Below are 16,246 nucleotides of genomic sequence, written 5' to 3' on the forward strand. Positions count from 1 at the left end.
GTCCTATACTTCTGACTAAAAATATTCAAAATGTTAGTTCAGAATCATTGATAGAATGTTGAGTGTGTAAATCAAATTTATTATTTCACATGTTCTCACACCTGGTAGAATATTTTCCATTAAAACAACTCCTTAACACTGTTGAAATGGAGCAAACTTCATCAACTCAAATGGAAAAATATAGTGAGGCTTGGATTGATACATTGGCCAAAGAAGAGGGTGATCTTATCATCCATCATAAAAACACTATAAACATGACAATTAACCCACTTCCAACAAAATTACATTTTTAAGAGAAGCAAGGGCCATAACTCTTGTTTACTCACATGCGAACCTGATCGAGTAGATTTTCAAATAAGGCAAACTTATGTAGTGTGCTAAATATTTTTTTGTTGCATACTGTCATACTACGGTACTTGTAATACTATTTGATTATGGAAAATGCAGAAGCTGTGTGGGATTTATTTTTAATTGAAAATACTTTTTTTCAAATTCTGCATTTTTACCGCTAAAATTTACATGATAGTATTTGTTATAAAATTCAAAAACTAATAGTTTTTAATTCAAACTTTGTATCCTCTACATAAAATATTTTTAAAGGCTATCAAATGTCTGAATATTTAATTTTTTTTTTTTTTAATTTGTATAACGTCTTACAGCCACCCACATTCCAGTTTTTGTGGACACAAACATTTAAAATTCAAAAAAATCCTTTGAAGTCTTCAACAAATAAGAATCAACAGGTCAAAAACTTTTTAACTTCAAACTCAAAAATAAACATCTTTAACTAAATATTTTAAAATTTAAGATAACTTTAAATTAGAAATATATATCCACAATTCAAATTTGAAGTTTAATCCAATTTAAAAAAACGGATTCTAAGTAACAATACCAACAAATAGATATTGAAACCAATGTAATATGATGAAGATAAAAGACCTTTCTAATTACAGAAGTTTACAAAGAGAATCTAATCACATGGAAAGAATTCTTACCTAAATGGTTTAAGAACAAATTATTTAAATAAAAGATTATCATAATATAAATATATATCATCGCTAGGGCATCAACCTTTAAACTCGTCCTGTGTATTGGAAACAGGAGACATGTGATAGAATAATTTTTCCTTGTAACAAATTTTAAAAGAGTGTTAGAATAAATAACATGTAATCTTTTAAAATATTTTTAAAAAAAATTGAAGTACATCGATGACGTATCCATTTACCAATAGTCACAAATATCAATAAGAAATGTCCCATGTAAAATTGGAAAAAAACTTTCCTCAAAAATTGGACTAATAGCAAGAGACGTCTATAATGGACACTTATTTATCAAAATGAAAGTTCTAAAATTCTCCAAATAATCATTTTTTACTGCATGATAAAGTAGAAAGAAATAAAAAAAAATCAACAAATCATTTTGTTGATTTTTTATCTTATACCTTAATTTCCATGGAATCACTGTAAATCAGTAGCCTGGGCTCCTGGTACCTATAAGTTCAGTGTGGCTGAGGTGGTCCAAAATGTTTTTAATTTTGAATTCTTAAAGGATATCATACAACTACTCTTTAGAACGACCTTTGAAATATATTTAATTAGCTTACCTGACCCCTATGGTATTTGTCAATCAAATAAGAAAGACTAGTTTACACCTACAAAGAAATAACTGGTCATTTTACAAGATAAATTGTCCATTTGATCAATCTTAAAATCATTAAAAATTCAATTATGGCCAGCAGCTGGAGTTTACCTGTAAAATGAATAAAGGACAGATTAAGAAAATTTGATAGTAGTAAAAGATAAAAGTCATCAAGACTTCAATTACAGCGTACATAGTAATTGAAATATTTTGGCTGCCTATCTATGTCCAGCTGACCGAAAAACAGAGGGAGACTTGTGAAGCATGTCTCAAGTTAAAAGTAATTATACTTAGCCCAAGCCAAGCTAATGAAAGTTTTTCCATGTATCTTGAGCAAATTTTATCAGGCACCACCATGCACAGCATAGAAATTTTATCTTCTATGACATAATTTGGTTTACATTTCTATCTGATATATATCTTATTGGTAAAATTTGACACAATAAATAATTAATCCTAAATTAAACTTAAAAAAAAATAAATGTTTTATCAACAGTGAGGTTGATCAACTGGGATGCCTCTTTGAGTACAGTTTTAAACAGAGTGAGGTCACTTCAATATGTTGTTTAGTTACATTTGTTATTTTTCAAAAGTTAGTCATATATATGCTTTATATCCATTTGTAATCATACAAGAGCTCAGTTGAGCTTGTATTTTATTGTTTTATATGACTTTACAACAATGTCGCAAAAAGAAGTGCTTGCTCACAGTAAAAGTGCAGATACAAATTCCTTCAAAATAAAAGTTAAGTTTCAAAATTATACTTAAAAATCATAAATCAATTTAACTTCCATTTTATGGCTACAAGTCTTAAATGGTCACCCTTTCCCTAATTATACTAAGAACATAAAATTAACTTTATATTTCTCCACCATGTTTTCGAATTAAGTACATATAATAAAAATCCATTTAATTTACCAATAAACATAAGTTTCCAGTCCTATGGCTAATAGTCCCTGGCCATTTAAAAGTTATTGCCATTGATTTCCATCTGATCAACATAAATGAATTACTTTATTGAGTACTGACAACACCAGAGAATGTCCTTCATTCATATAAGTCACTGTAAATTAAGTTCTTGCTATTTATATGTTAAATGAACTTCAAATCAAATTGTATGAAGGGTCACCTATATGAGGAAATACTGGAGCATGCCCTGACTTTTGACCTTCCACTTGATGTTTATGTCTTGAATATGCATGAAATACTTGTCACTGGACGTTAAGCAAAGAATAATCAATCATTGATTTTGGAATGATACAAGTCTCTTAAGAAAACAATTTGATGAAGATTAGATACAAAACTGTAGCTTTATTGTGCCTTGTAAATACTATGACCTTGTCCTTTGACCTTTGACTCAAGTTTTGACAATCAAATCCTTTTAATTAAGACTGGCTCTTTATGGTAACAATGAGAATGAAAGAAACACAGACTAACAGTGTTTTCCCCTCCTCAATGTGATTCCAATGGTGGAATGAAAAGGGTTTTAAGTAGCTATTGACAAAATCTTTTTTACAGCTGCTAAAGCCTAATAAATCCCCACCACAGACTCAGCTGTTTGGTAGTAATTTTGAAACATTGCCAATCTTACCACTAACTGAACTAGGTTTTTATTTTATTTTACACCACATCTCCCCTCCAAAAACCCAGACTTCACTCACACAAAAAAAAATGTTTCAAATTAAATTTATTTTTATTGTCAATAAATAGTTACAGGGTTGAAGTTCATGAGATAACATGTTCTAGAATTTATGTAAAAGTTTTGTTAAAATCATGTCAGTGGTCTAGAAGAGTTGTGGATAAAAAGAGATCATTACCAGATAAAACAAACAGTGACAATTAACAATCATTTTACACCCACCACTTTGTTAAGAAGAGGGTATTAATCAAGGCTATATTTATTTATAACTTATATTTCAACTTCTAACTTTGGTGAACATAACTGCTGAATATAAAGTGTTGTATAAACTAGCCTAATATTAATTTTACTTTTTATCTTTTATCACCTGAAGATTCAAATCTGATAAACATGATAGTATATTCAAATCAATAGATTATTACCAAGTTAATAAAAGTCCAAGGAATTTAACCTTTTTGTTCAAGAATGACTATAAGACATTTTTCATAGCATAATATTGTTATTCATTTTAAATCCTTGATCTAATATTATCGAATATTAAAGGCAAGATTTTTTGTGTTTATTAGTATTACCAATAATATCAATTAATTTACATTATATATTGATAATTTCACTCAGGCCATCCTTAACAAATTCTTAGTTTGATGTTGCCTACCCATGCCTTGTAGGATTGGGTAGGTAGGTAGGGATTTTATTTTCTTTTGCCAACAACATAAGTTACATGTTTTAAACAAGAAAATGATGTTAGAGCACGAAGAAAACTTCAAAAAAAATAAATTTGAAACAATTTATGTCATAAAATTTTCGGGTAGGGTGCTTTTTAGGTGGGTAGGTAGTCAACATCAAACAATGTTAATTTTATTTAGTAGCATTACTATAATATCTATATCGCTTCCATTCTTAACCATATGATAACTAGAGCAACCAATTCTATTTAACAAATATGAATATGCATGAAATATTTGCCACTGGATGTTTAGCAAGCAAAAGCCAATAAGTGTTAACAATAAATTGTTGAATTGTTTAAAATGGTCATATTTAGCAAAATACCAGAGAATAACATAAATAAATGGAAAATGTGTCCATGGGACACCAATCATGCCGCCGCTTGCATATAACCTAATAAAGGGACATAACTCAATGGACGGACAGACTAGGGTAACACTTAATGCCCCCACGCCGCTGGGGCATAAAAATCATCTAGTGGTTGTTCAGAAAATAATTATGCTGGTTGAAATTGTCTTGAAGACCTAAAGAGTGACATTAGGTGGTCCAAATGTTTAATAGAAGATTGTGAATGTTCCCATTTCTACTATCCTTGTAAGTGAAGTACAAGTCAACTTTAAAGAATTTGGAAAATTTCTGTGTCCTACACACTTCTTTACTTGATCAGATGATAGTATATACACATCCATTTGCACAGCAAGTAAATTGTCAGAAAGTGTTTAACATGACACTTCAGGGCCAAAGTTTCCATTTAATTACTCACAATTTTATTTTATTGAAAGTTCAAATTTTAACTTAGTTATGTTCAAGTAGTATTATTTCCTTTTATAACATTTAATTCATGATATCACAAAGAATCCACATATTATCTTGTATTTGTAATACCTTAACCCTTTTATTTTTAAACACTATCAAATTCTGTGATCAATAAAATTGGGTATCCAATTTTTTTTTATATATTTCAATTTAAATTACCTCAACTGATAAAAGTAGTAATTATCACACCCAGCTTTTATTCATAATACTATTTATAAAGCTAACAAGTTTACAATTGTCCCTCAAATCGTGATCTTTTCTATTGCTTAATAGACTTAGTGATAAGAATTAAAATTTTACTATTCAGTCTGTTGTTAAATCATTGCTGCTGGTATTGTTGGGATGAACATCAATTTGTTTATTCAGAGTTTGAGAGAAGACTAAAACAGTTGTTTTTTCTACATTGAAATTTAATATAAAAATAAGGAGATGCAGTATGATTGCCAACGAGACAACTAGGTATTCGTTAAGTTCTTGGCATTGCACTATATCTTGTTTTTAAGTGCAGTTTATAATGTTGCTGTATGCAATCCAAAATTCCCTAAAGGACAAAAATCATTTAGAGATAATATTCCTTAGTAGTTCTGACACATGAACATGTGACGGAATATCCTATTTTCTTTTTTAAGAAACTCAATTGTTCCTTTTCCAATTTGAATCTATGAAATAATTCCAATAAAGGTACAGTACAGAACATACAATAACAATGAGGTTATAGAACCAGCATTCTGACAGTATTGCATGGCAATACACATATAAGTCCATTACAAGTTAAAAATGAATTGTACTGGGGCCACACTTAAAAATATTTTGGTTTGCCCAAACCCTACTCGAAGGTAGAGACAGTGGGTAGGTGGGCAGGCATTTTCTTTTTTTTTTTTTTGGCAAAGAGAAACTGAAGTGTCAATTGTTTATTATATCATGCCTATCTGATTAAAAAAAAACTTTTTCACATCAGGACAATAAAAGATTTTGAGTAGGCAGATATTTTCTGGGTAGGTAGGGTTAGGGCAAACAAACATATTATCTTTTATGGCCTGGAACAAAATGCTAACTTAATCAGTAATTTGTAATATTTTCTTTAATAAAAAAAGACCAAATATCTCCTGGTGCAAATATTGAACACTAAATCTGTTTATACTAAAATATATGAAAAGTTTTTCTTGTAAATAAAGTTTCTCTAAAGGAGTTGTATCAACAAGTTTTATAGACAGATCATCAGACAGTGTGATTTCTATGGTTTTAAAAGGTTTATTATGCAAATATTATAACAGAGAATTTTCTGGAGGGGCCAAAAATCTGCAAAAAAATCATCCGAATGGAACAAATTCAAACTTGATTTGCAACTTGTCATGGTTAAACTATATAACAAATATTACATCAATATCTTCAAGATATAACAAAAAAGAGGCTCTCAAGAGCCTGAATCGCTCACCTGTAATTTTTTGCTTAAATCTTTCATCAATGATTATTTTTGCTTTTCAATATATATTAATGAATGGCTTAAAACTTCCATTGAAATGTTCTTTGTATCTGTCATATTTTCTTCAAAATCAAAGAAATGCATTTTACCCCTATGTTTCATTTTAGCCATAGTGGCTATGTTTCTTGACGTACAAGAAAATAAATACAAAATTTATACTAGATACTCTGAAACTCATTAAGCCCAAGTTTGGCTGAAATTGATTCAGCAATTTCAAAGGAGAATTTAAGATTTTTTAAGCAAACTAAATGAGCAAATTGTGAAAAAATTGATTTTAAAGGGTAAGAACTTTTAAGGGGACAATTGACAATTTTGGTCATACAAAACTTGTCTGTAGATCTTACTTTGCTGAACATTTTTGCTGTTTTACAGTTTATCTTTATCATTAATAATATTCAAGATAACCAAAATCTGAAAAATTTCCTTAAAGTTACCAATTATATGGCAGCAATCCAACAATGGGTTGTTAGATTCATCTGAAAATTTCAGGGCTGACAGAGCTTGGCCTAATAAACATTCTTACATTTCATCAGATTAGCTCTAAATGCTTTGGTTTTTGAGATATAAGACAAAAATTGCATTTTACCCCTACGTTCTATTTTTAGCCATGGTGGCCATGTTTTTCTACAAAACATAAAATAAAACACAAACTTTATTTTAGATACCCTTAGAATCATTTAGCTTAAGTTTGGTTGGAATTAGTTCAGTAGTTTCAGAGAAGAAGATTTTTTAAAGTAAGAAATCATGATAAACAAATTGTGTAAAATCGTCCTTAAAGGGCAATAACTCCTTAAGGGGTCAATTGACAATTTTGATCATATGAACTTATTTGTAGATCTTACCTTGCTGAACATTTTTGCTGTTCACAGTTTATCTTTATCATTAATAATATTCAAGATAATAACCAAAAACTGCAAAATTTCCTTAAAATTACCAATTTAGTGGCAGCAACCCAACAACGGGTTATCAGATTCCTGAAAATCTCAGGGCTCATAGAACTTCACCTAATGAACACTTTAACTCCGTCAGATTTGTTCTAAATGCTTTGGTTTTTGAGATATAAGCCAAAAACTGCATTTTACCCCTATGTTCTATTTTTAGTCATGACGGCCATGCTATTTGACGAAACAGTAAATAAAACACAAACTTTATTCTAGATACCCTAAGCATCATTCAGCTTAAGTTTGGTTGGAATTGGTTCAGTAATTATTGAGGAAATGTTTGAAATAGTTTACACCAGATGGACGACGACAGATGCCAAGTGATGGCAAAAGCTCACCGTTCCTTCAAAACGGTGAGCTAAAAAAGTGTGGGAAACTAATTATTATCATGAATTTTCTAAGTCTTCACATTGATTGATTAATTGATTGATGGTTGCTTAACATCCAGTGACAAATATTTCATGCATGTTCAGGACGACAACAAATTAACAATAAATACAACAAAAGGTAGGTCCGGTAATAGAGGTCAACTGGGTTGCAGGTCGGGAAAATGAGGGTATATTGGATAGGGACAGAAATTTAACCTTGCAACAGGCCACCTACAGACCCCTCAAAGAGTTGTTGCAAGGGTTCTTAACGTGCAGAGAGCGTGACACTCTCTCTACACAAGGCATTGGATATAACGTCCCTATTCTGACCGGAGGTGGCTGCGTACTTGATACATCCGGCACAGCAAAATGGACGCCCAACTTTGGCAAGGGTTTTACTGCCGGTTGGAAGACCTGTAGTGACCATATTTCTATTCCCCAGTCTCCCTTGGGGATTAAATCTTCAGAGGACATATACATATTACTCTGCAAAAAAATCATACGAACTAAACAAAATTCAACTTGATCTGTAACTTGTCATGGTTAAACTATATCCAAATCCCCCCAATATCTTTAAGATATAACATAAAAAAAGTGTGGGAAACTGGTTATTTTCGTGAATTTCCTAAGTCTTCAATCAGAGAACATATATAATTACTCTGCAAAAAAATCATACATCTAAACAAAATTCAACTTGATCTGTAACTAGTCATGGTTAAACTATATACCAAATATCAAATAAATATCTTCAAGCAGGAAGAAAAAAAGTGTTGAAAACTGATTTACTGGACTGACGGACAGACAGGCAGGCTTAGTGCAAACCTAATGTCCCCTTTTACTTTGCCGGAAGGGGACAAAAAGGCAATTTACTCAATAATACCAATGTAATAGCTGACATCAAAAACACAAGGCGTTTCAATTTCCAATTTGATTTTAAAATTTCAATTCATTTTAAAGAAACAAATTTGATAACATTACAGTTTCAGCTCATATTATTATATACTATATATACATTGATTATACTCCTGTTTTATTAGTTCCTATTATAACTTTTAATATCAAGACATCAAAAAAATGTTTACAAATGTGTTTCTCACTTGTAAGGACTTAACCCTTTTATCATTTTTCATTATAGAAAACCAAAATCTGTGATCAATAAAATTTGTTTATCACAGTTTGATATATTCCTATTCAAACTATTTAAATTGCTTCTGACGTACAAATGTACAGTGAAATGTTTATGTCACGAAAAGAAACAATTTCATTTGTGTGCTATCAAAAAGAATTTTATATGTTATTTTTATGATTAAAAATAATATTGAAACTTGAATTGGAACAGATTTATCAAAATAAGCAAGGCTAAAATCATATTTCTTTAAATCTGACATTCATTGACAAGTACAGTGTTTATAACTCATAAAGCAAATCTCAAGCATTCTTAGAGCAGAAATTGAACAGTAAAGATTTCTGATATTGTGTACTATATGGCCCACATATCTTATTTCCTTAAAAATACTTCTGATAATCCTATATTTCTATACATGTAATATTATACATGTAGTTACATTAACAGGAATGGAATAATTTTCATTTGACACCAGTGTATTTACTTTCTTTCAAAACTAGTCAGGTGCACAACTTTCATATCTGTGCAATCTATCTGTAAAGTCTCAAGGTTCTGAGTTAAAAACTGAGGAAGATCATTACACCTACAACTAGATACTGTCTTTTGTTAACTTTGCTGAAAAAATACTTAGTTCCCAAATCTAGAAAAATGGGGGGGGGGGGGGGAAATCCTCAATCAATTCCATAATAGCAGGTGCAAAACATCAATATATGTGCAATCATTTGTTTGAATTTAGGGATTTGGGTTGAAAACTGTAAGAGGAGTTGATTCCATGATTGTAACCACTTCATCCAACTAGGCCTAAAAGGATAGGTTCACAAAGGGTCTATATTTGCCCTAAAATTCATTGAAATTTTATTTAGTAATAAAAATAAAACTTGGATGACAAAATATGTAAAATTATCTGACAAAAAAAAAGCAAGCTCTGACACATAATGATGTACACTCAAATAAAGGAAATAATAATTTTGACTAATTTTATCCTTAATTTGAATAGTTTTTGCTTCAAATGAAATTGACCACATGCAAGGACCACCACAATTTTTTGTTAGGATGTGTATCTGACCCATAAACATCTTTTTATAACCATATAATTTTGGTCCAAGAGTGTGGATGTTTTTCAGAAAGAAAAAGACATTACAAGTGCATGACAACAGGCAATTTGGATAAAAACTGGTAAAATATCATACTTTTTAAGATGTTAAATATAAACACAGACAAAAATAATATTTAGTTTATCTAAATTTGCAAATTTAAGATCGTAAATAAAGGTTTTTACATTTGGTTTTAACAAAGTTTGATTTTTGGGGCCAATTTTAAACCTTCGTGGCCATACTCCTTTATCATTATATTATTCTAGTATCCTTATGATAAAACAGCATTGGGAGAACTCAAAGTCAATGGACTGTGAATATTCAGTATACTGTATACAAACTGATTTCCAGGAAAAAAATATTTAGGCAACTACAAGAGGAGAATATTATCCAAATACAAATAGTCTCAAATATGTCAAACTCAATCTTCTGTTATATGAATACATGGATGCCATTAAAAAAGTAAAAACAAGAATGCGTCCATAGTACATAGATGCACCACACGCACTATCATTTTCTATGTTCAGTGGACCGTGAAATTGGGGTCAAAACTCTAATTTGGCATTAAAATTAGAAGAATCATATCATAGGGAAAATGTGTACTTAGTTTCAAGTTGATTGGACTTCAACTTCATCAAAAACTACCTTGACCAAAAACTTTAACCTGCCCACTTGCACTATCATTTTCTATGTTCAGTGGACTGTGAAATTGGGGTCAAAACTCTAATCTGGCATTAAAATTAGAAAGATCATATCATAAGGAAAATGTGTACTAAGTTTCAAGTTGATTGGACTTCAACTTCATTAAAAACAACCTTGACCAAAAACTTTAACCTGAAGTCAGGGACAGCCGGACGGACAGACGAACAGACGTACAGACTAACGAACAGACGCACAAACCCAAAAACATAATGCCCCTGGGGAATAAAAATTGTGAAAACAAATCGTGGTCAGTCACTAGATAGGGCTTAACTGAAAGTAACACTAAGCTCAGTCAGTTCTTACAGGAGCATGGAGGTAGGATCTGTGTTTCAATCAGATTGTTTAAAGGTAGATGTAGTATGCCGTATAAACCCATATTTGCTAACCTACATCATTTGGTCTCTGTTGGATAGTTGTATCATTGGCAATCATACCACATCTTCTTATTTTGATAATTTTACTTCAAATTGTGAAATGTGGACGTCTAATTTTGAATCTTGATAGCCTCTACCATGTTAATTCATCTTATAAAATTACCTTTCTGTTTCAATGTCTTCCACTTCATCACGTCCGTTTTCAACTTCTTCTAAATTCATTCTAACCTTTTTATTTCCTGAATCCTAATTTGAAATAAAAATTCTTATTATCTCCATCTCGTATAAGCACACAAGTGTTGAGAAAAAAAACAAATCTTAAAGGCAAAATTAAAAACATGAGATTTGCCGTTGTCTATTCAATTCACCTTTGTCTATTCATTTGACTTAATAGAATTTTTATCCTTGAAATTATTTATCACTATTTATTTGACAGAAATTCTTGTAAAGCATATTAAAGTAAACAATTTTCAATCATAAATCCTAACTTCAGTAAATAAAAATCCTCATTCCAAAATGATTAATTTGTAAGTCAGTAAGTCCGTAATTCTAATGGTGATCTGATATTGAGCTAATTTTTCACATGATCCTGAATTAAATGACTATTGATAAAAGTTTGCCGACAGCACAATAAGACCGATGAAGGGTAAAATACCTTATTATAACACTACACATATTTGAATGAAAGTTAATTCACTTGATCGGAATTTAAACAAAGAACATAATAAAACAAAAGTGGACTTGTTAATGTGATGATCTTGCTTTCAAAAATAATGAACTACTTGATACTATTTCAGCTTAGCTAGCAATTTAAGATTAAAGAGAAAAGTAAAGTGGTTATAGAGTTATTTCCCCTTAAATGTCAATATTTAATGTATTAAAAGCTGTGAAATGCTAAAGAAAAATATAAATCAAAGCTGGACACTTTACAAGTATATTAAAATCACCTAAATGTTATATACATTTGTAGTTAATTTGAATATTTTAAATTAAGTCCATAGCATGTTTATTTTTTTTGGCAGAAAAAAAGTCAGTAAACAATTATTTCATTGCATCCTCATCATATACATCATTTGAAGGAAAAAAACTATTTTTTGTAAAATAAAAAGTCATAATTTGCTCCTTTTATTGTTCATTTTTGAGATTTTTCAATGATTTTAAAAATATCAATTCTTCATCATTTTTACCTTTTTCCTATGTAATTTTTAAGATATTACATTAAAATAAAATTTTGGTAGCTTAATCAGATTTCTACTTATAGAAAAATATCAAACTGTTTTGACCTAAATTCCCTTTAAGGCACAATTCAAATGAGCAGGATACAGAGTCAATTCCCTATACAATTTTTTTGTCATCTACTTGACTACTAGTCTTGTAATTCAGTGGTTGTCGTTTGTTGCTATGTAACATATTTGTTTTTTCATTCATTATTTTGTACATAAATAAGGCCATTAGTTTTCTGTTTGAATTGTTTTACATTTGTCATTTTGGGGGCCTTTTATAGCTGACTATGCGGTATGGGCTTTGCGCATTGTTGAAGGCCATACAGTGACCTAAAGTGTTTAATTTCTGTGTCATTTGGTCTCTTGTGGAGAGTTGTCTCATTAGCAATCATACCACATCTTCTTATTTTTATATTTCTACATGGTTACTGGATTTTTATCAGTTAACTAATGTATCAAAAACTTCAGATTCAAGGAGGAATGTATAGACCAGTCCACATACTTCCAATAAAATATTTCTTTACACAGTGTGCCAACTTATAGTTCAATAAGGTGTCAGAATAATATATTTCCTTGAAAAGTGTACCTGGGTCACAGGTCACAGTTAGTGTGTGTGACATTAACATTAATCCTCTTTTTTTTTCGACTCTCTTTTTCGACTCTCTTCAATCTTGGATAGTTGTCTCATTGGCAATCATACCACATCTTCTTATTTATATTTACTGTTTAAAGTCCAACATTCTAATTTTTAAAAACTAATTGGTTTAGTTTTTAAATAATTTTACACTATAAACCTTACAGTTATCTTTTTGAACCTTTACTTTTATAATAAACACTATTTTTTTCTGTGATTTATTCTTCAGTAATACATCAAAATTTCTTTTGATAACATTGGGATATATCATGTTACAAAACAGAAAACAAAAAAGGCACATTTTTCAAGTAGTTTGTACCTGGGAACAGTATATCTAACGGGAAATGAATCTGATACGCTTTTCAATATAAAATTGATAAAATCTCGGACTCCCCGAGACTTCCCAAGATTTACGGATTTTGGTAGCGTCTGACTGAAAAACTATCAGAACTGCTCAACAAATAAACCACATAACTCTAATTGTAAATAAATACAAGTTTTATCATTTAGTAGATATATTTTGTCATATAAAATTACCAAAATAAGTTTGATTTATTTGATGTGAAGTGTTTTATAATAGTTTGGGAATTTGTAAATCATCGCGGCAATGGCCGCCATTTTTTTATTACCTGGTTTGCATTCTGCACAATTCTGTGATGAAATGCTTGCGATTTTAACAAATTTGAAGTGACAGAATACAAGTTTGATACACTAGCATCACTATAAAACTAGTTTGAATGACATTTAATTGATAATATCAGAAATTATTAGGATAATAGCGAGTCCGTTTTTAACACATGTCCGTTTCTGTATCGTATCTTTATTAACTATGGCACGACGATAAAATCGACTACAATCAGGTAGTGTCAAGTCCCGTCAATATATATGTTCCTGTTTGTACATATATTTTTATATAACAAAAAAATGCTTCCTTGTTTTAAATTTCAATTCTGTAGATTTAATTAGAAAAACGAAAAAAAAATGATTTTTTTCTTCTAAACATACTTACTTACTGTCACACCAAAGTGGGTACCATTATAAAGCCATAAACCTTGTTACAGTTTCATAATATGGTTATTTTTCTGCAATAGATATAAAAGGCTATTTTTATAAAAAGCACATTGATTTATCATAATTTCGTTATACATTTAATACCAAATAACTTTTCTGTAAGAAGTTATTCTTTTGAATTGCACGAAATTGAATCTAGATAGGTTCAATTTTTTTTTGTTTTAAATTGCCTTATAATGGGAGATAACTCAGATAATTTTATTTTACTGTAGATTCATTATTATTCAAGGAGTACAAATTTTTATTTCCTGGGTATAGGGAAACCACGTATTTGTTCTTAATCCACGAAAATTGGAACCTACCAAAATATATAAATTTAAAGTATGGAAAACCGAAAGAAGAAGGGATCCAGTAGCTCAAGGACCAAAAATTTGAACTGGGCTACTAATTTTGGCACATATCTGCTTAGCTAGATCATAACACTGGGTCACCATATATAACCTTCTATTATGGTTGTTAAAATATATTGTTTGTAGGGTACCTAATTTCATGGATTTTATTGATTTTAAGGTCGGTTGTGTTGTAATGTGATGAAAATTTGACCTAACACGATCTTTTGTACATTACAAATGTCCTGTATATCTTCATGATTTAATCCACTTAAAGGAAAACTTTTACTCTTTTAGATACCAGAATACGTACAGCAAACCTACCACAACTTCATATGGCCTACAATCTTTAAGGTATGAGGGTGTAAAACTTTGGAATGAGCTGCCAGATGAGCTGAGTAAGTAATCATCTTTAAATCAATTCAAGAACTTGATAATTTCTTGGTCTGGCAGCCCATGCCAATATTTCGCCTGCAAAGCCAGTTAATTCTGCTCATTGTTTTGAGTTAAATGCTTCGTTTTCAGCATGGAAAATTTTTTGTTAAACTTATATAGTGGTTCTTCTATTTTGTGATTATGTTTATAGTTATTTACCCAATCTCTATGAGCCTTTTTATGTTGCAATCCCTTTTACTTTTGCTTAAATGTTTTAGCCCGTAAGTGCATGCTTTAATGTGTGTGTTAAAGCTGATTGATAGAACATTCAAGTTTGTTATAGTTTTCAATCTCAGATAGAACTTTTGTGTTTTATGTACATGTATATGCATTATAAGAAAGCTTGCTTTCTAAGGTTTAGTTGTATGTGTGCATGACTTGATATGTATGTATTCTTGTCGTTTTTTTTTTTAAATATGTTTCTCAGGATATATATATCTGTATATATATATATATATATATCAATGCATTTATTGTTATTTTTTTTTATTTTGTTTTATTTTGTTTTGTCTCTGATTCTGACTGAGGCTTATGGTGATATTTATATTATATTGTAATGTCTTATTTTTGACTCAATTACTTCATCATTGCATCTGATTTATATGCTCTTTATGGACACTATATAACAAAATATTCACTATTCTATTCTATGCATTTCTAGTATAAGTAATCTTCATTTATCGGGAATTACAACACCCGGATCCGTCTGAGCAGTTCACTCGTTCCTTTGACAATGGTTATCCTTTTAACATCCACCACTTGTGAGTTCTAATACTAATTATGCAAGGTGCGTTCGACTCCGACTCCTTAATTGCCTACGATTGGCAGTTTTCTTACCGAAATTCGGTGGTTTTATCCGGGTATTCTGGCTACCTCTTCAGTAAAAACTGACAGCAATGAAATATCCAAGTGTGCTTCAAAAGGCGTAACCAACAGATAATCAATAAATTAGTCAATCATTTCATAATTATGAGTTGTCTCCCTTTATAAGTAAGAGTTGTCTTTCTTTGGGTGTAAAACGGAGACGGAATTACTAACGAAAAATATTTTGCCAATCACAGCACCCACAATGAGCAAATTGATTTCAATGAATCATACATAAATAAATATAATATGTCAAACAAAAACAAAAAAGAATTGCAATGATTTGTTTAGTTTTTTCTTGATTCCAATAATAATAATACATTGCTATAGATAGCCCCCCACCATAAAACCGAAATAGAAAATAATGGAAACACATAGTAACTAATATTTTATTGATCGGATTATCTCCAGCTGTATTTTTTTGTTCATTGTTGGTTTTAATCTTGCTTAAATGTGCTCGGTTCTCATACAATGAAGCTAGTTTTTTAAATAATATATAGACAATATTATTATCCTCATTTACTCATGATCCATATAAATTTATTTTCTGAACAAGGAACATATATATATATACTGTTCCCAGTCTGAACTAAGTCTGTTAAAATTAGGTAGTGGCTATTTTTCCGGCACCGGCAAAATAGAAAATATGCTATTTTGCTGGCTCTGATTAAAACATCTCAATTCAAGCCGGCAAAATAGCATATTTCTATAGAAATGGCTATTTTTACCTACACCGACAATATAGTGAATTTGTTGCCGTCGCTGGAAAAATAGCAGATATGG

The 16,246-nt window shown here is 30.3% G+C and overlaps 1 protein-coding gene across 1 annotated transcript in view; it reads right to left on the minus strand.

Annotated features, from left to right (window-relative positions):
• Positions 1 to 11,467, minus strand: part of LOC127717571 (uncharacterized) — a 59,632-nt gene extending 48,165 nt beyond the window's left edge. Inside the window, exon 1 of the mRNA XM_052223260.1 lies at positions 11,071 to 11,467. Within this exon, the coding sequence (XP_052079220.1) occupies positions 11,071 to 11,129 (59 nt within the window). The 5' untranslated portion in view covers positions 11,130 to 11,467. The remainder of the gene's footprint in view (positions 1 to 11,070) is intronic.
• Positions 11,468 to 16,246: the final 4,779 nt, after the last annotated feature.

This window comes from Mytilus californianus, unplaced genomic scaffold (assembly GCF_021869535.1).
Source record: "Mytilus californianus isolate M0D057914Y unplaced genomic scaffold, xbMytCali1.0.p SCAF_10, whole genome shotgun sequence".
In the NCBI taxonomy this organism is placed as follows: Eukaryota; Metazoa; Mollusca; class Bivalvia; order Mytilida; family Mytilidae; genus Mytilus; species Mytilus californianus.